The sequence below is a fragment of the Aplidium turbinatum genome, chromosome 14 (genome assembly GCF_918807975.1).
Source record: "Aplidium turbinatum chromosome 14, kaAplTurb1.1, whole genome shotgun sequence".
Classification (NCBI taxonomy): Eukaryota; Metazoa; Chordata; class Ascidiacea; order Aplousobranchia; family Polyclinidae; genus Aplidium; species Aplidium turbinatum.
In genome coordinates, this window is record NC_137485.1 from 11,853,695 (window position 1) to 11,878,971 (window position 25,277).

Consider the following 25,277-nt stretch of genomic DNA (forward strand, 5'->3'; position numbering starts at 1 on the left):
CCTAATGATTAAATTCTCTCAAGTATAAATAAATGTATCGACAAGGTTCACGGAATGACATAAAAAAATATGTAATTTGCATTCCACCACACATGAATGCCATTTTAAAACAACACTGTTTGGTGTGAACTCTACTTCATCCATTGAGCATATCTTGCATTGTACAGAATGCAGATATTTTTGTTTAAAAGTGATGAACATTAGAGCTTTGGTAAAGAGTTTGTCTTGTTGCACCATAAATACACAAAGCTGAGTAAAATAGCCAAATTTAACATGGCCTAATTATTTTTCAACACTCATAAAAAAAACATCATCAAAACAAAGTTTATATATATCAAACGTTTTTGACACCTCAGTGTCCTCGTTAGGAATAGAAAATTATAATTTTGTTTTTGTTTAATTTTGTTGTAATAAGTTTGTTTTTGTTTGTTTTATAACACTTTATTTGATAAATTTAATATTTACTTGTCGTATACAGGGTGGTCCACAAAAATGTGACATATTTTATTTATCTGTCATTTCCATAAAAATTAATTCTACCTCTTGATTTTCAGGTTAGTTATAGAGTACAGCTATAAGTTTTATGTGTAGCAGTATGGAGCCGGGATATCAATTTTCAGTGGCTGAGCGGACAAAAATCATTGAACATTACTTTTCGACAAAATCTGTAATCTTGACCCAGAGACATTTTCGTCATGACTTTCCTGGAAGAAAAACACCGTCTCGGAATACTATCAAACGCTTGTTGGAGAAGTTTAGAGACACTGGCAGTGTGAGTAACAACAATAAGAACCATAGTGGTCCACCTTCCACCGCAAGAACCCCCGAAAAAGTTCACGATGTTCGAACTCGTGCGGAGAAGTCTCCACGGAAATCCACTAGAAGACTTTCTCAGGAAGTGGGGATTTCAAGATCTTCTGTCAATAGAATTATTCATGCTGACTTGCAACTTTTCCCATACAAAATTCAGCTTCTTCATACTCAAAGTCAAGCCAACAAGGATGAACGATTTGAATTTGGTCAGCAAATCAGTGAACGGATTGAAAACAATCCCGGTCTTTTGGATGTGCTTCTCTTTAGCGACGAGGCCCACTTCCATTTGAGTGGCCATGTGAACAAACAAAATATGAGATTTTGGGCAGAAGCACAACCTCATGCGCATGTGCAAGCACCCTTGAGTGTAACAAAAGTCACAGTTTGGTGTGCAATAGGACGTAATGGCACTTTTGGTCCCTACTTTTTTGAGGACGACGAGGGATGCCAGGTGACTGTTAACACTGAACGTTACATCAAATTGCTCAGACGATAATTCATTCCAGCAGTAAGGAGGAGAAGGGGGACCGACTTGAATACAGCTGTATTCCAGCAAGACGGTGCCCCACCGCATTGTTCCAATCGTACCTTTGAGTATCTACATCAGTACTTTCCTGGGGATCGATTGATTTCAAGGAGGACCAACAACCCCTGGCCGCCATATTCACCTGATCTTAACCCTCCTGACTACTTCCTCCGGGGATATCTGAGTCTACCAGGACAATCCTGATACCATTGACAGACTGAAGGAAAAACATTAGAAGAGAAATTAGAAGAATTCCAAGGGACATGTTAGGGAGAGTAATGGACAATTTCAATGTGAGAGTGGCAGCGATGATTAAGCAGCGAGGAGCATGGATCAAACATATTATAAAATATTGAAATAACACAGAAACCGGTTCGTTTTTTCAACAGTGCTTTTGAGGGCAAAAACTTATAGCTATGACCCATCTCCGGCTGAAAGGATTTTGAAAAATCTTCAGATTTGTAGAAATTATGAACAAACAAAATGTGTCACATTTTTGTGGACCACCCTGTATATTTCTTTATCAGATGTAAATACCGTACCAACTCTTGCGTTATTCAGACTGACATCATTTGAACTGCATTATAAAGCTTCAAAGCAAAGAATTTTGATTCTATTTGAATAAGACCCTTCTGATGATCCGTTAAGGTGAAACAGGCTGTTAAGGATTCAGATAGTAATAACTATATTTGATTTAATTCGCTCTGCTTTGCTTTTTTGCTTAGCATTGAGCACTTTTTGTAGTATTAATAGTTTTTATTGTTTTTCATTATGAAGTATATAATCTCTATTAAAGCAAAAGGCACATAAAGCAAATAAAGTTAACCAAGTGGCTGAAGTGGTAAATGATGAAACTGAGCAAGCCCAAACTTGGAATGTCACAAGTCAGCACAATGAGTTTGACAAGCGATGACCAAGAAGTCCAATGTGAACACATAAATCTCATTTGGTGACTTGGCAGCAGCTGAAATGAACTTGCTGAGCTGAAGCACTTGCTGAGTTGTCGCATGCCGAGTGGTCCGACAACAATAAATATAAATACGGTAGGCTATTGGTAACAATTACGAAAAAAAATTGCATTTTCAACTGCATATTGAGAAGCTTTATAATACGTCAAAACTCAAAAGTTTTTATAGCTTAGGTTGTTAGTGCCATTATTTGATTCCATCAAATCATAGTACCATAATGAGCATGGCATAAAAACACTGCAGGTTTTTCATGAGTTGATTTCTTTAAACTTTTTTGAAATCATACTGTGCAAAGTTTTCGAGTCTTTCCAACCAAACAACTTCACTTGACCGTTTGTTGGAAGAACATGGCGGTTGTGATGTGTTTCAAATAAAACTTGACACCAGGATGGCTTTTGTAAACCGCTTATTTTTGGCTTGTCGTCAATTAAAAAATGTGCATTGAGAACAGTTTTATCTCTGGTTAAAATAATCTTTTCTGTACACTTGTATCCGAAATGATCTGCAACCCATTGGTATTTTTCAGATACACAATGATCAAATTGTCTCACGGGACTTGTGCAAATAAAGTATTCGACATCATCACGACTTGTTAAGGCTTTAAATCCTTCAATTGCTCCATCAATTGGTGGTAAATCTAAAAAAAATTCTTTTTCTTCTATAATGCTCTGTGCATCCACTCCAATTCCAAACATATCTTCATATTGTTCTTCGATATAAAATGTTTTCAGTTCATTCAAGGGAATGGAAGGTTTATTTGGATATTTTTTCACAAATTTTTGCAAGAACCCTGCATCAAAATCTGACAGAACTCCATCCATATCAATAAGAACAAGCACTTTATTAGAATCCATTTTAATCTTAAAAACAACCATAAATTATTTAACAAATTGACTAATCAATCTCTGTTAAGACAGCACATAGTGTGTTTGAAAGGGCAAAGAACTTTAAAAGAAAGGTACAAGAGCTCTACACTAGGCTGGCTCAAAATCTCGAAAAATTTTTTTTTTCTTTTAAAATTTTCGTCAGTTCGTAATATTGTTCCTTTTGGTAAATGTATCTCCTATACCAAATTTCACAAAAAAATATTAACGTTTGACCCTGGCTCACCTGGTGTGAATTTTTTCAAAATATTGAATTTTCGCTTATCCCTGAAACTGCTCACTCGCTATCTTCTAATGCACTCTAGCATCTTAATGGACACAATAAGAGGCAGTAACACAAACTTGTAGCAAGCAAAGTGGTTTAATTAGCAACTCTATGAACACTGACACGTGTATTAATCTCAAAATGTAGAATTCTACCACATTTCAGACATGACTTTCTTTGTGCACCGTTCACCGTAGTAAATACCTACTGCTTTCAGTTTCTTGAATCATTTGACGATGTTTATCGATTTTCACAGGCCAACAAAAAAATTTTTTATATAAAAGCAGGACATGTGAGAGTCAATTTAAGGTATTTCAAGGCCCCTGATTCTGAAAATGCACTAAGTTTCCTCGAATTGGCTCTAGTTTTTGAGTTAGCCAACATTCCAGCTACCACTTTTGATAACTAAATCTTTAACTACTACAGTAGGTGGTAGAAATGGTTTTGAGCTTGACCTTGCTCCAAAACATTACTGAAGGTATTGATGTTACTCTCAGTCATGCCCGTTTTCCTATTGTTTCAAGCAAATCACCACTTGAAACAAGAGAGGGCAAGCAAAAAACAGAAATAGCAACGTCCACGCAATGACTGCCTTGCACACTCCATGTAAACATGGTGTTCCAACTTCCTTCGAACATGCTCGCCGTACAGAAGTATCGATTTTCATGGTGATTCCACGGCTCTCTTTATGCCATGGCACTCTGAACTTCTTAGCCTTGAGCTCAGAAACGGGTTTGAGTGCAATGTTTGCATACTTTAGGAGGAACCTAGGACTTATCTTGATCACCCAGCTTCATGTCAAAGTAATAATAATAATAATGCTTGTTTTTACATAGCGCTGTATCTATCGCAGAATGCGTTGGTCCTCTGCGTTGCCTCATGCAGTAAAATATATCTGGGTTGTTTGTACAGCATCCTACTTGTCAAAGGCATATTTTATTAGCCTATATGCCATTTATTTAGCCTATTGTCACAATCAATGTGCAAGGCCTCGCGATGGACTGCTTTGTGTCTTCAACGAGCGTGCTGTTTTGATTGTAAAATTCTGGTGCGATGTGTTATTATCGGTTATGACCTGAAGTAACCTTTGATGCGAACCTCGAACATTCTGTTGTTTTCTCAATCACCAAATATCGTTTGTCATGATGTCACAAGGATGTTTACCAATGGATCTCTGATTGCGAAATCGTTATTATGTAAGAGTCTTCTACCCTACGTGACCTTCTTTAGACTTCTTTAAGCTTCGGCTTGTTGACATTTATTACAACTTGACAGAACAATGTGACATTACGTAACCTTCTCGATGTTACTAGACCGAAACAACCTTCTATAAGTAGTGGTGTAATTTGCGTAATGATTATGATGGGAGTTGTATTATGATGAGCTGATTATTATGATGAGTTGGTTATGAGAGATCATTGCTGTAATAGTAGCAGTTGGTAATACTGTAGAAGCAAAGATTATTGTTGATCAAAAGTTGAAGTATTGAATACGAGTAAAGCAAAGTTGATGCTAATATAACTTCTGATTGAAATTAGAATCGTATGAGAAGCTGTGAGTGGATTACGTTAAACTTGATCAATAGTCGCAAGCATTGGAATCTATTGCTGTTTACTGTTACTTTGATTAATTGTTGGAAGTGGTGAACCATTCGTTGGAGTCCTTCAAGCGTTTTTATATATCATCTCACCAGTAGAACTATCCGTGAATTTAATTGACTGCTTTTCGGTTACAACCCATTAAACTACGTCATTGAACCTTTCCAAGTCTTTTTCCTGGTAAGAGATAGAAAGAAATCGTGACACCTATAGACCAGAAAAAAACTTCTTGCAGCAAAGACTTGGTCTTAGCAAAGGCTTAAAATAAAATTTCATTTGTACAGTATCCATTTCAGTAGGCCTACCTTTTCAATATAAAAGCTGTAAAAAGAGATTTTCAATATAAAGCTGCATTCATAAACACATGACTTTCTGGATATTTTTCTTGTGATGTAGGCCTACTGATTCACAACTGTTTTCATTGAATATTTATGTCTCCCTTACGTTAAACACAGTTCATTTCAACCTTTGCTTGCGTTTTGAACTTTCGTGCAATATGAACCAATTGAACTAGACAAGTGCAATTATGACATCATAATGGTAAACAGGGCTGAAAATAAGTAATTTGCTAATTGAAAGCTTTTGAGTAACGATTTCAAAAATGGTTTCATTGTCGAATATCTCGAAACATAGAGCCAATTCGAAAAAACTAAGTGCATTTTCGGAATCAGGGGCACTGAAATACTCTAAAATGACTCTCATCTTTTGTGCCAAAAATGTTTGTTGGTCTATATGTTATAGATTCACTGACTGCGAAAAGGCTGTAAAATCAACTAAAATGACACTAAAAGCATGCACTATTAGTGACTCTCAGATTTGGAGTAGGGTGAAGATGTTCCACGTGGAAGTTAACAGAGAAAGTGACGTCAAAATTACGTGGTCAAATTTTGAGAAATGCCCTCTTCAGATACTGCTAAACCACTTCGAAATTTACTAATTTTTCAGAAAAATTCAGAATTTCTTCTTGGGTGAACCAGGGTCAAAGGTCAAAACCCAACAAAAATTTTTCGTTTGCAAATATCAGTGAGCAAAATGGAATATTATTCCAACTGACAAAAATTTTAAAGAACATCAAGGAAAATGAGCCACCCTACTCTACACCCTCTGACTTACATCATTTGTGGAAATGATTTTTCACATAAATCACACAAAGTATGGCTTTTCACCAGTGTGACTTCTCTCATAAATTTTCAATTTCACAACTTGTTTTTGGTTGCTGATTGCATATGGTTCACAATCTTCAAGTACTTCAAGCTTTACTGGAATTACTTCACTTTGATTCACGTTAAAAGGTGAAGTGAATAATTGATTTGAATTAGTGATGCATTAGCGATAGTTGACCAAACCAATCAGTTAATTTACAAAGTATATATATAATTATATATGAAAAATATTGCTGGATAAACAGCCTATAACCTGAAACATAGGTAACAAACTGTGAAAAATTCAACATTGGTGAACAGTACGAATAGTCGAATACTGATCTCAAATATATCGCAAGTTAAATTCTATATTCATAAAAGCACAAACAATGCGCACAAATGTGAAGTCTTGAAAAGTAATAATCAATCATATTACACAAACTTTTAACAAAAGCAGAGTCTTTTATTTCCATGTTACACAAACTAATACAAAACATAATTGAACTAGCTGATGGCGCTTCAAATATTTCACTTAAGAAAAGATTTTACACACATCACAGACAAAGGCTTTTTCACAAGAATGACAACTCAACTTAAAATAATGTAGAAATGATTTACGACATATACATCACACAAATGTGTTTTTTTTTGCTAACAATGATGTGAAATCAAACATTACTAAGTCTCTGTTTATCGACCTTTTGTCAAATCTGTTGAAATAGTTTCAGTACCGGTAGTCTTTTCTTCCAGAATTGGAAAATGCCAAATTAGATTGCATTCAAAACCCATTTGCAATGCTAAAACAAAGCAGACTTCCAAACACCTCTTTCCTAACTCTCAGGAAGACCTTGCTCTTGGACTGTTTTTTTTTTCGCTAAGACTTTTTGGTCATTTGTCCAAAATGACTTGAAAAAATTCGGTCATTTTTTCTGATGAAAATAGTTCCTTTCAAGTAGCTGATACAAACCAAAATTTGCTCTTCCTGACTAGCTACAACATTAAGTTTCGCTGAGAAACGTTGTCGTGTTTTATCTGAGAAAAGTTAGAACAGACAAACGTTTCTTCAATGTTCACCAGCGAAACTCAACCTTGCAACACCCGGCCGCAGACATCTTTTATTGCACACTAACACACGTTCAAAAATAGCGCAAAACAAAAATACAGTACAACGGAAAGGAATAAAACAAGTAAGAATGACCAAATAAAAAAAACACGTTACGCTCTAATGGTTCGAAATTACAAAGTGATGCAACTCCTCAACAATTTCACCACTCACGTTGTAGCGTTTTCGCTTCGCGTTACTGTGCCTGTGCGCGTATGCCGGGTCATAATTAAATGTTTTGTATGATGCAGCATTTAACCTCAAACGCATAAGTTTATCTGCAGTTGAACAACGCAAGTGATTTCTTGTTGGAGTTCGCAACCGAGAAAGAAAACTGAATCCACGTTCTACGGTTGCGTTCTCTGCATAAAAAGTCAGCAAAGCATTAGCAATAGCTGCTAAACTTGGCCAATCTATGCCACGCTTCGCAGCTATTGTTAAAACTTTCCGCCAATTGTCACCTGGTTCGCAATTACACATTACTTCAAATTCAAATTTTTTTACGGTATGGTGACAATTTTAGTGTACGAAATGGTGACAAGACTTTTTTTTTTCATCGATGAGTTCATCTAAATGTTTCATCGTAGGTGATTTTCTGAGGGCTCCATCAGGCTCGTTTGGGAAACACCAGTCACGTTTGGGAAATGTTACTTCTGTATTTGCGTTATCACATACAATAAGACATTGGATCAACGTTCAAACACTAAGTCTACGCCTTGTATATCCGATTGACAAAAATCATAGAGTGGTGCATTCGCAAAAAGCTTCTTTGCAATCACTGAAATCGATTTGCGCGCGTACATATTTTTTCTGACATTTTGACCAAATTGACTATATATATATTTTTTCGGACATTTTGACCAAATTGCCTATATTTTTTTCGGACATTTTTCTAAAAAATCGGTCAATGACCGAAAAAACCCCCCCAGCTCTTGGATGTAATTTCTGATTGTAAGTTGCGGCTTGAAGTTTCTGGAATAAAGCTTCACACCTTTTTTGCTGTTAGAGCGGAATGTCCATCATTATCTGACTCAGCAGTAACCGCACTCCTGCCGTTTGTATCGCCGTATCTGTACGGGTCAGTGTTTTCAACGTTGACAACAATCAAAGCAAAATACTGTTCCCGCCTAAGAAATATTTAACACTGCCTTGAAACCAGCATCAAAAACATTTAGTCACGGCTATACTTGCTTTGTAGTCTGGAGATGGCGTCGTAAAAAAGCCTAGCACCGAGGAGACCTATCGTAGTAAATTATTACCTATCTGAAAATTATCGCAGTAGACGTAGGCCTTTAACACTAGAATGCCTACGGTAGCCAAAATGACTACTTGAAGATGTTAAAGTTTGCACATCTTTTTTGCTGTTATTTCCAGGTCACTGTCCAGAAGTGATTTTTCATCAATCGATGAATTTAATTGGGCTTCGAATGAACACGTTAAAATTTCTTTGTTTGAGGGCCATATGACCTTTTTTTCAATGCCCAATGTAGTCATTTTGACTGCCTGCTAAGGTTTTGTGGCAGTAGCCATTATCACCAGATTTTTTTCTCTATTCGACTGCTCAGTTTTTCTGTTTATAACCCAAAGTACTAGTTATCGCTTTTTCATTCATTCTGTACTTTCCTAACCAGCATCAGTAGACACAGTCTAGTCTAGTACAATACAGTTATGTCGAGAAGAAAACGTTTTAGAAGAGATAAAGCTCTTGAATATTTGAGTAATATTCCTGATGACGTATCTGAGTGTGAAGACAGTGGATCTGAATTTGACAACTCATATATTCCTGAGCTACATTTAGATTATACTTCCAGTGACGAATCTGAGCAGGGATCATCATGTAGTTTCAATTCTGGCCCTCATTTACCTGTTCGCCCTCCTAAACGATGCCGGATTCAAAATCAACCTGAAGCAACCGGAGCTCTTCAGGTGATAGACGATACTGATTCTGCAGTAAATGTAAGTCACAATGAAGAGGAAATAGATCAGAATATTGAGTTGGCACCTGACACTTCACAAAGTGAACTTCCTTCTCCAGATGTTGATAATGCTGCTGAGGGGTCTGCTACTATTCGGCTAGTCCGATTGGGCTAGTCCGATTCGGCTATTTCCCTTTTCGAGTACAGCCCGATTCGGCTAGTCCGATTTGGCTAGTCCGATTGGGCTAGTTCCCTATTTGGCTACAGTCTTTATCGGTTAGTTTCCTATTCGGCAATTTTTTGAAAATCAAACGATAATCCTTCTGTAATCCAACAAAATCCTTCTGTAAATCCAACGACGCCTTCTGTTTATTTAGAGAATTTTGTATTTTATTCCACAATATGGTTTCTTTTGCATTCCGACAAAGAAAAACAAATTGAAATGAAATTTAGCGAAAAATGTTTGAACTATTAAATTGAACTGTTTGCTCACATAAAATCGACAACGATGCCTTCTGTTTATTTAGAGAATGTTGTATTTTATTCCACAATATCGTCTCTTTTATAGTTGAAGTTATCGAAGCTTTAGATGAGTGGGGTTTAGACCTAACCACTGAGATCTTAAATCATATTTATGACACCGGAAACATCTCTAGTGATATGGTACGTTCCATATTCATAACTTTACCAAAGAAAACCAGAGCAACAGAATGCTCACTCCACAGAACAAGTAGCCTTGTGAATCATTTAACAAAGATCTTACTCCGAATCATGATGATGAGATTGAGACCAAAACTAAAATCGGAAATTTCAACAGCACAGTTTGGATTTGTTCAAAACAAAGGGACCACAAAAGGAATTTTTACATTAAAAATGATAACAGAGTATGTCCGATTCTTCTGTGTATTTAGAGAATTTTGTATTTTATTCTACAATATCGTTTCTTATGCATTCTTGCATTTTATCCAGTGTTTACCTTTGAGTGCCTTCCCAGACAGCAAAATCCGTCATTTTTAAAAATTAAAAATGACGAATTTTGTTGTCTGGGTTAGTTCAAAATATGTTTTTTACATCAAAACAACATTTTTCATTACTAACAATAGAGGTTAATGAGATATATAAATAGAAGTGTTTTGTTAGTTGTTCGAGTGTGTTGTTGTTCAAAATACATGTAAAAACTTACATACGAGTTATTAATTACGAGATAGCATAAATTTGATGCTCTAAAACAAAGTCATATATTATCATAATAGTATAGTCAAACGGGCTTATGAGCCGACGACAGTTTTTTATGATAATACGCGGTCCATCAATTTAGAGTACTAACCGGCGGTAAGTATTAACCGACGATTCAATTCGATAATATCAAACCTCCATCTTTACACTCTGACTACAAAAAAAATTAGGCCTATATCACGTGAAAGTTACGAGTAATTGAGCATTGATTTCAACGACCTAACTTTTGGGAAAAAATCAACTTTACGACCGGTATTGCGAACTTTGATCTTCCGCTTTGCAAGGCAACTTGATAGTTACTTTGCGCTTTAGTCCAACGTAGAGTGGTTTCACTTTAACCTGAACAAAAAAATGTCTACTTTCTGGCTTTCTTTCCCAATTAAAAGCATTAATCAACGCATTCGAAAAGGTTTTCCAGAATTTCGTTACTGTGCGGTGACATGCATTTCTGTGGTAAACAATTTTCCACTTTTTTCTCCTCCATTCTCTTTTAAATACCGGCGCGTAATTAGGAGTGGTAATTACGCAATTCATTATGACGCAACCAAAGGCTTTAATTTATCGCACGGTTCACCCAGACAGTAAGATCCGCCATTTGTACATTGATTTAACGTCTGCAGACGTTGAATCGTTGTAAAAATGACGGATTTTGCTGTCTGGGAAGGCACTCAAAGGCAAAAGAAACGATAAATTGTGGTATAAAATACAAAATCTCTAAATAAACAAAAGGCGTCGTTGGGTTTAGAATTTTGTAATAGTTGAGGATTATCAAAGTTTACATGCAGACGGCGACGCAGGATGCATGTCAATTTTATCTGATCAAACATTAACAGTTCAAAAATAAATTGAGCAAACAGTTCAATTTAATAGTTCAACCATTTTTTGCTAAATTTCATTTCAATTTGTTTTTCTTGTAAATACAAAATTCTCTAAATAAACAAAAGACGTCATTGGATTTACAGAAGGATTTTGTTGGATTACAGAAGGATTATCGTTTAATTTTCAAAAAATTGCTGAATACGAACTAACCGATAAAGACTGCAGCCAAATAGGGAACCAGCCGAATCGGACTAGCCAAATCGGACTAGCCGAATCGGGCTAGCCGAATCGGGCTGTAGCCGAAAAGGGTAATAGCCGAATCAAACTAGCCGAAACGGGCCATTCCGGCTGCTGAGAATAGAGGCATAGTACTGACAGCTCCAGATAGAACGGAGTGGAATCAAATAACTCCTAGTGATTAATGATTATTCTGGAGGAAGGCGTTCACAGCAGAACATATTGAGAAAAGCTTCTGGGTGGCCCAGAAGGGCCTTCATATTAAGCAAAGAAAAAATGTGTTAGCTGGCAGCCCTGCAAGTGCATGGCGTCTTCTTGTCGATAACTTTATTTGCAAACACGTTACAAAATGCACCGTTGCAGACGTGCATCGCCAATTAGAAAGTCAGACGTTTGCTCTTACTGATGAAGAATTGGAAGCTTTCATCGCTATCATGTATGCACGGGGTGTTGCAGGAAAAAGTGATCTACCTTTGCATGATCTTTGGACTGAAAGATGGGGTGTGCCAATGTGCCATTGCGCAAAAGTGCTATGTCCAGAAACCGATTCTGTGAATTTCTCTGGTTCCTTGGTTTTAATATAAGATTAAATCGTTCACAAAGGCTACAGACCGACAAATTTGCTCTATTTTGAAAAGTCTGGAACCGATTTGTAGATAACTGCCAAACGTCTTATAAACCTGGAGCTTTTATCACAGTGGACGAGTAGCTTTTCCCTAGCAAAGCCAGATGCCTTTTCATCCAATTTATGGCATCAAAGCCAGACAAGTTTGGGTAAAAACGTTGGTTAACTGTAGACAAGGAAAGCAAATATTTGATAAACGACTTCCTTATGTCGGAAAGGACTAAACACGAACTGCAAATGACCGCTTTTCTGATCATGTTGGGCCCTTATCTGAATAAAGAAATGTAACAACTGATAATTATTTTACATCTGTGAAATTAACCACTCAACTGAAAGAAAAGCAGACGAGTCTTTTGGGAACAGTAAACAAAATCAGGAGAGAAGCGCCATTATCTTTGAAAAAGACGAAAGAAGAACTTCATTTTTGCAAGCTTTATAAATCTGGAGATATTACCCTAACCGTGTACCAGGGAAAGGTGAAAAAACATGTGTTAATACTTAGTACAATGCACAAGGACATTACAATAGCTGAAAATGCAAAAAAAACACTGGAAACAGTTGCTTCCTACAATGAAACAAAGTACGGAGTCGATATAGTAGACCAGATTGCAAAGAAATACACTTCCAGAACCAACACATGAAGGTGGCCAATAAACAGTTTCCAAAACACATTCGATTTCGCTGCTATCAAAGCCTGGGTTCTCTACAATGAGATTAGGCTACCAATGACAACATTTCTCGCAGAGACTTTATACGCACATTGGCGGAGGAGTTGGCTGAGCCACAAGTGCAGAAGCGAAATGGCATTCCAGGATAAGCATCATTCGCCACCAGCGATGAAGACGAAAGACAGCAGAAAAAATTCTGTGCATAGGCATATGGGGCTGTGTGTGTGCAAGGGTTGGTGGTTGGGTTTGGATGTTAAACATCCATGGAAACAAAACATTGTGTAATTAGTAGCTAAAATGAGGCTATTTATCACATTTTCCTCGATAGTTTTAGTAATAACAAGCATATTTGTCAGATTTGAGACGAGCTTCTCCAATACAATGCTCTGGAATTTCCGGCAAGTGTTTATTGGCTGTTCTTTGCAAACAATTTGTTTCAATATCCTTGGAACAAAAACTAATATTAGCATCTGTTTTTTTTTTCTATATCGGATTTATTGAGCTTATGACAATGGACTGTAAACTAAATTGCGTTTTTCTTTGTATTCGTCTTGTTGAACTGTTATAATTTACTTGATGGATGATATATGTTCATGTATTTCTTGAATTTTGTACCAGTATATTGTAGGAAATTGTGGCAGAATACCAGTTTAAGATTTAGGCTTGCAGCTTTTAATTTTAATATTGGGTAACCATCCATTTAAAATTGAATTTTTCTGCATGTTGATAATATCGGACTTTGCTTTATTTGTTCATTTTACTCATTTTTCAAATTTTCTTTTTTACATGTGCTACCTAAAGATGCTATTACTATAGCGAAATCGATTCTTAATAAATCACACGAAGAGGTTAGATTGTTGCAGGGTTGATCTCTAAGTGGTCAAAACTGGGTTTTGACCACTAAGCGGTTTAAACCTGGTTTTAACCGGTCAAAACTAGGTTTAAACCGTTCAAAACTGGTCAAAACCCTGACCTGACTGGTCAAAACCCCGTAATGAGTTGCTTGATCGTGTTCGCCAGAAAATCACTGAAAACGTGAGAGAGATGGTAGAAGGTGAGGGAGGAGGGAGAAGGTAAGGGAGAAGGAAAAGATGAAATTGACTGGTGAATGAAGCATTTGAATATACTGGAGAGACTTGTTAATTCCAATTGTTCAATTGAGGTGTTCTAACTTGCATAAAGTAGATAGGCATAAGGCATCACAACTTGTTCCTTGTCCGATAATCCTTTCTTGGCTTGACGTGTACTTTGCTTCAAAGAACGAATCATAAACTATCCTGTCTTTAATTTTTAAAGCATCTTAGAATATGCATTCGCATTGTTTTATTTTAACATGATAAAATTTGATGGCAAATGTTTTTCATAAAAAAAATTGTTGGAATAAATTCTTGTACTTCAGTTGGCTGTGCAAATTGTTCATCGTTCTACCAAGCATTTTTTGGTTCATCAGAAACTTATTTTTAGAATTTGAATTTTCTCAATAATTAAAATAACCAACCGATTGAAATATCAAAAACAAACAGAGAAGTTGAATATTTTTTGTTCCAAATCCAGCATTTAGGTTATTGTTGATCAAAACAAAATATAGTTGGACATCATTACTAATAACATGAAGGGTAATACTTTTAATTCAATTGAAAAGCAACTTGATTCATACACTAAAGGGGTTTTGACCAGCAATAGGTGGTCAAAACTGCCCGGTTTAAACCAGGTTTAACCGGGCGGTTTAAACCGCCCCGGTTTAAACCGATTAACCCTGGATTGTTGTACAAATGCCAGCATTTGATGAATGCAAAATAGCAGTAGGGCAATTCCACATGTACTCCAGTGGTAAAAAAATAAAAAAATAGAATCACTGAAAGGTTTTAACTTGTAGTGGACACCTTGAAGTTTCATGAAAAAAAGTTTTTACAAGTTTTAACCTTGGAAAATATGTGTTTGTGGTGCATCTACTGAGGTACCTTGAAGAAACAAAAAAAGTTTATATTTTAAGTAAATTTTCAAATAACCCCCAATTGGCATAGAACAACATATATTTGTGATCTGATTAGTTTTCTGAACAAAATTAATGTTCTTCTAAAGATTAACATTATGTGAAGTTATGTAAAAATAGTTTTATGGTTTATTTTTGACAATTTAAAGCAGACTGGAGGACAATGTCCCGTTAGTCACATATTTTCACAAAACATTTTTTCTTACCAAATTGTCTAATCCCTCAAATGCCATACTCCAGGTTAATTAAAGACTCCAACAGTACTGTACAGACATCTTTCACAATTTAAAGAAAATTAACTATTTTAGTAAAAAACGTTTTGTCCCGTTAATCACGCTGTCCCGTTAGTCATAAAATCTCATGCCATAAGAAAGTATCTATTTTAATACAATTTGGGTATATATTTATATGATGTTGAAAGACACTTTTATTTCATGACAATGTTGATGTTTTATCTCATTTTCTGTATGGTTATGAAACATAGGGCTGCTTACCTACTGTATATGGAATTTAGCGGGTGCTGGTCCAATGGTACCAAATTGGTACTATCAATTCTTTTTTTGATTTAAGGAAGATATGTAATATGAAGTGCAAGTTATGGTTGATGCTAGTCCTTTAACAAAACAAAAACGAATGTATACATAGCTTGTTTATACAGATAATACTAAATTACTTGTATATATAATGTGTATACAATTGAATTGTAATTGCTCTGGCTGTCCAAGTGGCAAACAGACACACTATTTCATCCTCTAATGCTTGATTTCCCTCAAGTCTACCACATGCTCATAAAGAGAGGCATTGTGGGTAGCATTTTAAATAGATACTACCAACAATACACCTTTTAAGGGCTTGGGGAGTGTGCTAGATAATTAATCATGCACTGGTAGAGCTTGAACAGAATGACCCGCTTCAGCGAGTCCAATTCGGCTAGTCCGATTCGGCGAGTGCCCTATTCAGCGAGGGGTCTGCTCCTATTCGGCGAGTCCGATTCGGAGAGTTCCCTATTCAGAGACAGCCTTTTTCGGAGAGTTCCCTATTCGGAGATTTTTTTAAATTTTTTTAAAAATTATCGGGTACCCCGTAGCCTAATTATCATTGCCGTTTTTACATCGTTTTAACGTCGCTAAACGTTGATATCGTGCAGAAAAAATAGAAATAAAATGTTTGAACAATTAAATGAAAATTCGTCATGTCAGTTCAGTTGAATTGTTTTTATTTGTGACCATTATATCAAAAACAATACACGTCAACATAGCAAAGGTAGAAGCGACAAAACGCGAACGTTAAAACGTGCTTGAATTCGTCAGTTCAGTTGAGTTGTTTTTATTTGTGACCATCATATCAAAAACAATACACGTCAACATAGCAAAGGTTGAGAAAAAAGTAGAAGCGACAAAACACGAACGTTGAAACGTGCTTGTGACCGAAGTATGTTATTGAGTTGAAAGAAATTTGGCAAGGTTGCAACACCTTCAGAAAAATTTAAGATATGTCATGGAAAATAAAAAAAAATGTTACAAAAAAAAGCATGTTTATGTCTATAAGTTAGTACTTTTGAATAGTTAAACTGATTACCGGTAGTTTGGATCAACAAATGTGTGGCCTACAGGTTGGATTGAAAGGAAATTATCCGGTACCGTAGCCTAGTTATCCCGACCAGCAAAAATTTGTTCCAAGAACCAAGTTAGTCTAACAGTTCATTTTTACATTGTAGTAACCATAGCCGTACAAACCAGGGGGGGGCAGCCGCCCCCCTGTTGTTTCAAAACGTCGCAAATTCGAGTAATATCTTGCAATTATTAGGGAAAAAATTGCTATATGAAAAGCGACAAAATTGCATGAATTAAGAAAAACTATAAATTAATATCTTTTACCTATCAAACTAACTACAGCCTCTTATTTGCACAAAAAATGTGCCGCAAAATTTTCATTTGGCACACCCGTATTGATGTATTGTATTGCATGGTGATCAAACTGTAGTACGAAATGCATTTAACCAACTGCATCATGCCAATTTGGGCAGCCACTAAAATATGTCTCTAATACTTTTGTGAAACTGCCCAAATCAAAACGCAAAATTTGCTATATACTGTAGCCAATTTTATTAATTTTCACAAATGCATCGTGTTGATTTGGGCAGCTGAAAACATGAAATTATTTGATGAAACTGATTAGTCTGTTTATGCAACTGCCCAAATTAGCATGAGGCAGTTTCTCCAAAATGAACAAATTCATTAATTTTTTCCATTTACATAACTGTACTGTTTAGATTTGGGCAACAAAAAAATATGAAATTATCTGATCATAATCTATAATATAAAATTGCCCAAATTGGCATGATGCAGTTGCCTTGGCATTAAAATTTACAAAGTCTTTAATTTTTTTCATAATATCCATAAATGCATCATCTTGATTTGGGCAACTACAAAATATGAATTTATATAAATCTGGTGAATACTTTTATAAAACAATTCGGGTGGAGAGGTTACAGTACTTTTTCAACCATAAACAGACATAGCTAAGCAACACCACAACATTTAACAAAACAATGTTATACCTGTTAAAAGTAATGTTAAGGTGTTGCTTAGCTTTGTTTGGTTACTTTTATAAAAGGGTCTGCTACTATTCGGCGAGAGCCTTTTTCAGCGAGTTCCCTATTCGGCGATTTTTTGAAAATCCAACGATTGAATATTATTCAATACTCAGACATTGAATCAATGTAAATACAAACTGTTAGGCTAATTGGGTTCTTTGAATCCTACGTCACCGTCTGTATGCAAACTTAGAAAATATTATATTAGTTATTTTTGTCATCAAATTACCTAGCCTAACTATATTTTTAGAAGTAGTGCTGCCAAACCTTTTTATTTTTTGTACCAAAATTCGAATTATCAAAACTACTTTAATTGATTGAACAAAGTTTATCTGAACAGAAGTAGTATGTCTGTGTTTTATTACATTTAACTATAATTTCTCTATTGTTATGTACTTTTTTTCTGAATCCGCATGGTCACCCTCAGCCGGCTTCCTGCAATGTTTATTTTTTGTTTGAGTCTTTTATGACATCACAGCTGAATATTTAAGTGGGGTGGTTTTTTATTTGTGGTGTGTAAAACAATATTTAATTTGTTACTCCTACCTATCATGCCAAAGTGCAGAAGCATCGAGCAATGCACAAGCAAGGTATCTTCAAAGATGAATTCAGTTGTTCTATCTTGATTACTTTGGTAAGAAATTCTAGCTAGCTGGTGATCAATGGTGTAGCCAAAGGGGGGGGGGGTTGCACCCCCCTCCCCCCCTTTGGCATGCGTGTGACGTCACGATATTGAGAATGATGCTTTCAGTCTATGCCTCTAAAACAATGTTTGCCTAATTTTAAATGAAACATGCAAAGAGCGAGTTTTGCCATTATCAAACATTCAAATATCTCAGCCTGGACTTAGCAACAAGAAAACATAGAGACTTGTAGCTTTATTTCCGAAAAATGCTGAAGAAAACATGATCTTATCCTTTTGCTATGCTACCGGACAGCACCATTTTACAGGAATATTTATATCCACATTTTTGTTGAAAATACTCTCAGAATGCACCAAATTCAAAGTAATTTTTCAAAATTTTTTGGGGGAGGCCACCCCAGACCCCCGCCGCTGGGTGTCGCCATAAGCATAATACGCCGTCAAAACTCCCCCTTTCAAAATTCCTGGCTACGCCACTGCTGGTGATCTTGTTATGTTAGTTTTTCACTGTTATCATGCACCGCATAGGCTACATTAGGCTATATTTGGGCAATTTCTATAAAAGCGTGCACATTTGGGCAAGTTTACGTTCTGCCCCCCCAAAATGGTTTGGTCTCGTACGGCTATGGTAGTAACAGATAACCAAATGTGTGGCCTATCGTTTTAACGTCGCTAAACGTTGAAATACCGTAGCCTAGTTATCCCCAACCAGCAGAAATTGCCGTTTCTACATCGTTTTAACGTCGCTAAACGTTGAAATCGTGTAGAAAAGAGAACTTTTGCTGACTAGGATATGCATACTAGGATATTCCACAATATCGTTTCTTTTACAGTTGAAATTATCGATTATTATCGAAGCTTTAGATGAGTGGGGTTTAGACCTAACCACTGAGATCTTAAATCATATTTATGACACCGGAAAGATCCCTAGTGATATGGTACGTTCTATATTCATAACTTTACCAAAGAAAACCGGAGCAACAGAATGCTCACTCTGCAGAACAATTAGCCTCAACTCCAAATTCCTTTGCTATGTTGACGTGTATTGTTTTTGATATGATGGTCAAAAATAAAAACAATTCAACTGAACTGACATGACGAATTTTCATTTAATTCTTCAAACATTTTATTTCTATTTTTTCTGCACGATTTCAACGTTTAGCGACGTTAAAACGATGTAAAAACGGCAATGATAATTAGGCTACGGTACCCGACAATTTTCAAAAAAAATTTCAAAAAATCTCCGAATAGGGAACTCTCCGAAAAAGGCTGTCTCCAAATAGGGAAACTCTCCGAATTGGACTCTCCGAATCGGACTTGCCGAATCGGACTAGCCGAATCGGATTCGCTAAAACGGGCCATTCCGTCGGTGAGAGCCCATTTCGGCGAGTTCCCTATTCGGCGATTTTTTGAATTTTTTTTTAAATTATCGGGTACCGTAGCCTAATTATCATTGCCGTGTTAGGGTTAGGGTTGGAGTTAGGGGGTTAAGGGTTAGGGGGTTAAGGGTTAGGGGGTTAAGGGTTAGGGGGTTAAGGGTTAGGGAGTTAAGGGTTAGGGGGTTAAGAGTTAGGGGGTTAAGAGTTAGGGGGTTAAGGGTTAGGGGGTTAAGAGTTAGGAATGCTGACATTGTTTACCATTAAATTATGTTCAAAATGATGCTTTCACCCCTTCTCACCCATGAAAAAGTACCCACCTGCTATCAGTAAACTATGATGTGGAGATAAAATTTAGATAAAAAAGCATCGTTTTGAACATATATATATTAATGGTAAACAGTGTCAGCATTCCAATGTTTATGATCAGTAAAAGCACAGTACCTAATTATTTTCACTGTCTTCATGATAAATTATTGTTGAATTTTCTCTGACCTACATTACGGACTTGAGATTATTTGCCAAAAATTACCAAAATGTTACATTTTAAAGACATAAAATTTATAGTGAAGGAGTTTGATAACCAAAGATTTTATTTCATGAAATGAAAGAATAAATGTATGTGTTTGTCTGGTATGACTTTCAGCATGACCATAAAATGCCCACGTGGTCATTTGGGGCTCTAAACATAGGGGTAAAAAAGGGCTATTTCTGCCTGATAGGGTTTTCAAACCCCCATAACATCTCTGTTAATGGCACCACAACTCCCAAATTCAAGTTGGCAGAAGAAAAGTTTCCTAATATTACAAATAATTAGGTTTTAGAGAAATATTTTGATTGGTTTGGGTAGCACAAGCATTTGAAAATTGAAAAAAGCACTTAAACAAGGCAAAAAAGCAGGATTTTGATGACCCACCTAACACTTATGCATCAAGAGATGTTGTTTTCTACTATTTAATTGTGTAGTGTAGTTTATAATGAACTAGCACAGCAATTTTTAGTCTTCTACCACAATTACAATAAAAGTTATGGGGCTCTGAAAATGGCTGAAATTGCTATTTGCTACCCCCCCCCCAAGTCAAAAATGAGGGTAGCGCCCGAAATTCAAATTGATCTAAAACTTAGGATTCTTTCATTTGGTAGCCTAAAGCATAGTATGACAACTTTTCAGCAAAATCTGAGAGGTACCATATACAAGATATCTTCATATTGGCTATTTTGATATGGAATGACCCTAAAAATGTACAGGCCGAGTACAGGAAAACTGCTTCTTTTCAATAGCTGAGTAATATAAGAAGGAGTTGAGTTGAGATCTTCTAATTTATATCAGGCATAGCCAAGACATGTATCTTTAAGTAGTGAAAGTTTCATCACTCTGGGGTACCATCTACATGGTTATCTACCCCCCCGGAAAGGGGGCCCCGAGGGGTATTTTTTAAGTGGTGACCATTTTCAGTAGCCTTTAAAACCATTATTTCATGTTTGTATCAAGACATTTTGCTTCTATTGCTTCTACACAATGCTTATTGCCTAAATTACACAAATTTGGTGATGTTGGCCAAGAGGGGGACTCACAGCTGATGGTCAAAATGTGAAAAATTTACATTTTGACCAACAAAAATCTAGTTTTGAGATGCCTGTAACTTTTTATCAACACATCCTAGTCCAATTATAACAGCAGATTCTGAAAGAGCAGCCCAGAAATACCCATAATACCAATTTTCAGGCATATTGCATGCATAGAAATGATGATATGTGCCTTCAAAAACCATTGAAAATGAACGCGGCGGTCCACTGTTACGAAAAAGGGATGAGGCCCTTAAAGTTTAAACGGCCGTAAAATCTAAGCTGCTTGGAATTTTCATCTGAAACTTGGGGATTTTTCATTGCTCCCATAGGGGTACATTTGGTGCAATTTTGAGCAAAATCTGAGACGGTACCCATGGAAGCACTGGTTGAGTTGGGCTGGAATGACCCAACAGGCAAAATCCTTCAATGACTCAAAAGCATCCTTGGAGTTTGAAAAGGATCATGCAATGCTTCAAATCGATTTTTAGAGAATTATACAACACAACGGCAAGATGAAATTCAATCTGCCCATTGGCAGAAAAATCAGATAACAGTTTTTACTACAGCATATTGAAAAGGGACTATGCAAAGCAGTGTAGTGGTGTCAAATGACCTGATGCACACCAAAGATTCTATCATCGTGTTTCTTGATCGGTTGATTCCAACACTTGTAGATAGTGATGTGAAGCAGCTACATATCTGGAGTGATGGGCCTTCAAGCCAATTTAAAAATAAATATATTGCTTCTTCTCTACCGTGGCTAAGCCGAAGGCATGTTGTCCAAATAGACTGGAATTATTTTGCAACGTCACATGGAAAAGGTTGTGTTGATGGAATTGGCGGAACAATCAAGCGACAAGTATCTGACCGGGTTAGACAAAGACGAGCTATTGTTAAAGATGCTAAGAGTTTCTTTGAGTGTGCTAACCAATTGTCTTCATCAGTTTTTGTTTATTATGTTGATGTGAATGAAACTGCTAGCTTTGCCTCAGAGAACCTTGATAATATCTTAAAAATGCTAAAGAAATGACTGGTATAAAAAAATCTCATCACCTATTTGTTTCTGCTGACAGTGTAAATAAGGTTCTCATGAGGCCATACACTACTGTTACAAGGAGCAATGGAGATGATGATAACAACCAAATTTTCAGTTCTGTGGAAATGATTCCAATCAAGAATGGAGACTATGTTAAAATTGTAACCGGTCTTTTTGAAGGATTCTATGCAGTTGTAATCAGATCATCATTTGGAGATGAAATGAAAATTTAATACTTTGGAAAATATGTGTTGAAAGAGCATGATTTTGATTTAAGACCATTGAATGAACTCAAACTGGTTGCTGCAAAAATTGATCACAGAGGTAGATACACTTTTTCTGATGAAGACAAATAATGGAGCCTCAATTTCAAGCTGTTTCTCCAGAACTATGAACAGTTTGTAATGTATGTTGCTTCATTTCTTGATTGATGTTAAGCTGTTTTATGATGTTGTGCTATCATTGCATAAACAAATGTGGTAGAGTTGTTCCATTTATGAAATGGCCTTAACACTTCCATTCCTATACTGATGTTAGATTTTTCGTTTTTTCTTGTTCTTTTGTTTTTTCAATTTCAATTGTTTTGTTAGACTATTTTGACCCAAGTTTCTTCACATAAAATGGTTTGTATTTGAATTGTTTTAATGGGATCATGCATTTGGTTTGTATATAGCTCTAATATAGCTATGTATAATAATATAGCTGTATTTGTATATAGCTATAGCTATATCATTTAGCTATAGCTCTATAAAAAATCGATTGCTACTTCTGGTTGATATGTGATGCAAGTTGCTGTTAAGTTGAAATAATGAGTTAAAGTTTTTAGGCAGTTGATTATGTTTCAGTTTAAACATGAATTTGCCAGTTTCGATGGTATAAAGGTTATCAATTGTGAAAAAACTGTCAACATTGTGTTGTGGTTCATGCTTAGTGATCATTTATATTGTACATTATTTCATTGAAGTTCAAGTAGCTTAGCAGTGGTGCCCCAAAGTACTGGCACCCATTGAAATGTTTCTGTGATTCACCTGGGGTGCAAGACTCATTTCAGTTTTACAAAATTGTTACTCAGTTCACTGATTAATACAAGAAAACAACAAAAAAATAATGAAAATAACATGGATGTCCCGTTAGTCCGGAATGGCCCGTTTCGGCGAGTCCAATTCGGCGAGTGCCCTATTTGGCGATTTTTTTTTTTAATTATCGGGTACCGTAGCCTAATTATCATTGCCGTTTTAGGGGTTGGGGTTAGAGGTTAGGGTTGGAGTTAGGGGGTTAAGGGTTAAAGGTTAGGGAGTTAAGGGTTTAAGGGTTAGGGGGTTAAGAGTTAGGGGGTTAAGGGTTAGGGGGTTAAGAGATAGGGGGTTAAGAGTTAGGGGGTTAAGGGTTAGGGGGTTAAGGGGTTAAGAGTTAGGGGTTAAGGGTTAGGGGGTTAAAGGTTAGGGAGTTAAAGGTTTAAGGGTTAGGGGGTTAAGAGTTAGGGGGTTAAGGGTTAGGGGGTTAAGAGTTAGGGGGTTAAGAGTTAGAGGGTTAAGGGTTAGGGGGTTAAGGGTTAAAGGTTAGGGAGTTAAGGGTTTAAGGGTTAGGGGTTAAGAGTTAGGGGGTTAAGGGTTAGGGGGTTAAGGGTTAGGGGGTTAAGAGTTAGGGGGTTAAGGGTTAGGGGGTTAAGAATTAGGGGGTTAAGGGTTTATTTGAATGTTTAGCGACGTTAAAACGATGTAAAAGCGGCAATGATAATTAGGCTATGGTACCCGATAATTTTAAAAAAAATTTCGAAAAATCGCCGAATAGGGAACTCACCGAAAAGGGCTCTTGCCGAATAGGGCACTCGCCGAATCGGACTAGCCGAATCGGACTAGCCGAATCGGACTCGCCGAATAGTAGCAGACCCCCGTTAGTCACAAAGGCTATGTCCCGTTAGTCACAATGACACACTTCATTTATGATGCAACTACTAACATACCGTACACTTTAAGATATTTCCAAACTAAACCATGCTGACATTTCCTTGATATTTACACTACACAATACTGGCATTTCAATAGAATTCGTGCTGTCAATGAGCAGACTTTTGAATTTGCATTCACAGCACCAATTTTTAAGATTTGTCCCTTGTCCCATTACTCACAACAAACTTTTAGATTTTTGAAAAAAGTAAAAAGTTCATGAATTTCTCAAATAGTGCAAAGTTTAGGTCCAAGTCACTGATAACTAATCTCATACCGTATTTATCCGTGTATAAGTTGCATTCGTGAATAAGTCGCACCCCAAAATTTGGCTCAAATATTGGTACAAATTTTTTTTAGCAAATTTTATTGAAAAACAACAATCAAAATTTTGAGTTTGAACTTAGCGGTGTATGATGCACGCTGTCGAGGCATTGCGCAATACTTTTCAAACAAAATAATAAAAATACCGCATCAATTCGCAAAAACAATTGTTTTGAAATAAAAAAAAATACCGTACTTTCATGTCGCCACGTGTTTGCTTGCCGAGACGTGCCTTTTTTTCATTGCAATCAAGTGTGCCGCACACGCACATGCGAGATGTTCGCATTATCATTCACATGCATGCTGTGCAATGAGCATGTTAATGCGTTGCTCGCAATCCTCGCACGCAAAATACAAACGCTTAATAGCAGCGCTAACGCGCGATCTGTAGCATTCGTTTAGTCAGAAGTTCGGAACCTTGTGTATAAGTCGCACCCTCGTGTATAAGTCGCACCCCAACCTTTTTGGGCAAGATTTGGTGCAAATTGTGCGACTTATACATGGATAAATACGGTAGGTTTCATGTTTTTACATTTGTGATTTCTAATTTTTGCCAATGTGATTGATGTGATTACCGAATGTGTACGAGAAGATTCATTGATGGAGATACTATACGCAGATGATTTGGTTTTGTTGAGTGACACAATGAAAGACCTGAAAGAGAAATTTGAGATGTGGAAGGAGTCGCTTCAATGTAAAGGTATATGTGTGAACATCAAACAGACAAAGGTCGTAATCAGTGGAACGGAAGGGGAAATCACAATGAGCAAAATTGACCCATGTGGTGTATGTGGAAGAAGAGTGATGGCAAATTCCGTTAAGTGTACAAAATGCAGGAAGTGGGTGCATGGGAGATGTGCAAAGATGAAGAGAGTGACATGCAGATCTGGAGATGGTTTTGAATGTGAAAGATGCAGGATGATTGAAGAAGGAATGGTTGGTCCTGTTGAAAAGCTGAATGACGAAGTTAAATCCGTGAATGCCTTTTGCTATCT

At 36.5% G+C, this 25,277-nt stretch overlaps 3 protein-coding genes across 3 annotated transcripts in view; 2 read left to right on the forward strand and 1 right to left on the reverse strand.

Annotated features, from left to right (window-relative positions):
• Window positions 1-25,277, forward strand: part of LOC145783507 (E3 ubiquitin-protein ligase RNF14-like) — a 311,490-nt gene that overhangs the window by 171,988 nt on the left and 114,225 nt on the right. The window lies entirely within an intron of this gene.
• LOC145782896 (uncharacterized) lies at window positions 596-1,309 on the forward strand. The gene has a single exon (XM_082594658.1). It carries the CDS (start codon window positions 596-598, stop codon window positions 1,307-1,309), a length of 714 nt encoding a protein of 237 aa, XP_082450784.1.
• LOC145782897 (5'(3')-deoxyribonucleotidase, mitochondrial-like) lies at window positions 2,553-3,161 on the reverse strand. The gene has a single exon (XM_082594660.1). The coding sequence runs from the start codon at window positions 3,159-3,161 to the stop codon at window positions 2,556-2,558; it is 606 nt and encodes a 201-aa protein (XP_082450786.1). The 3' UTR covers window positions 2,553-2,555.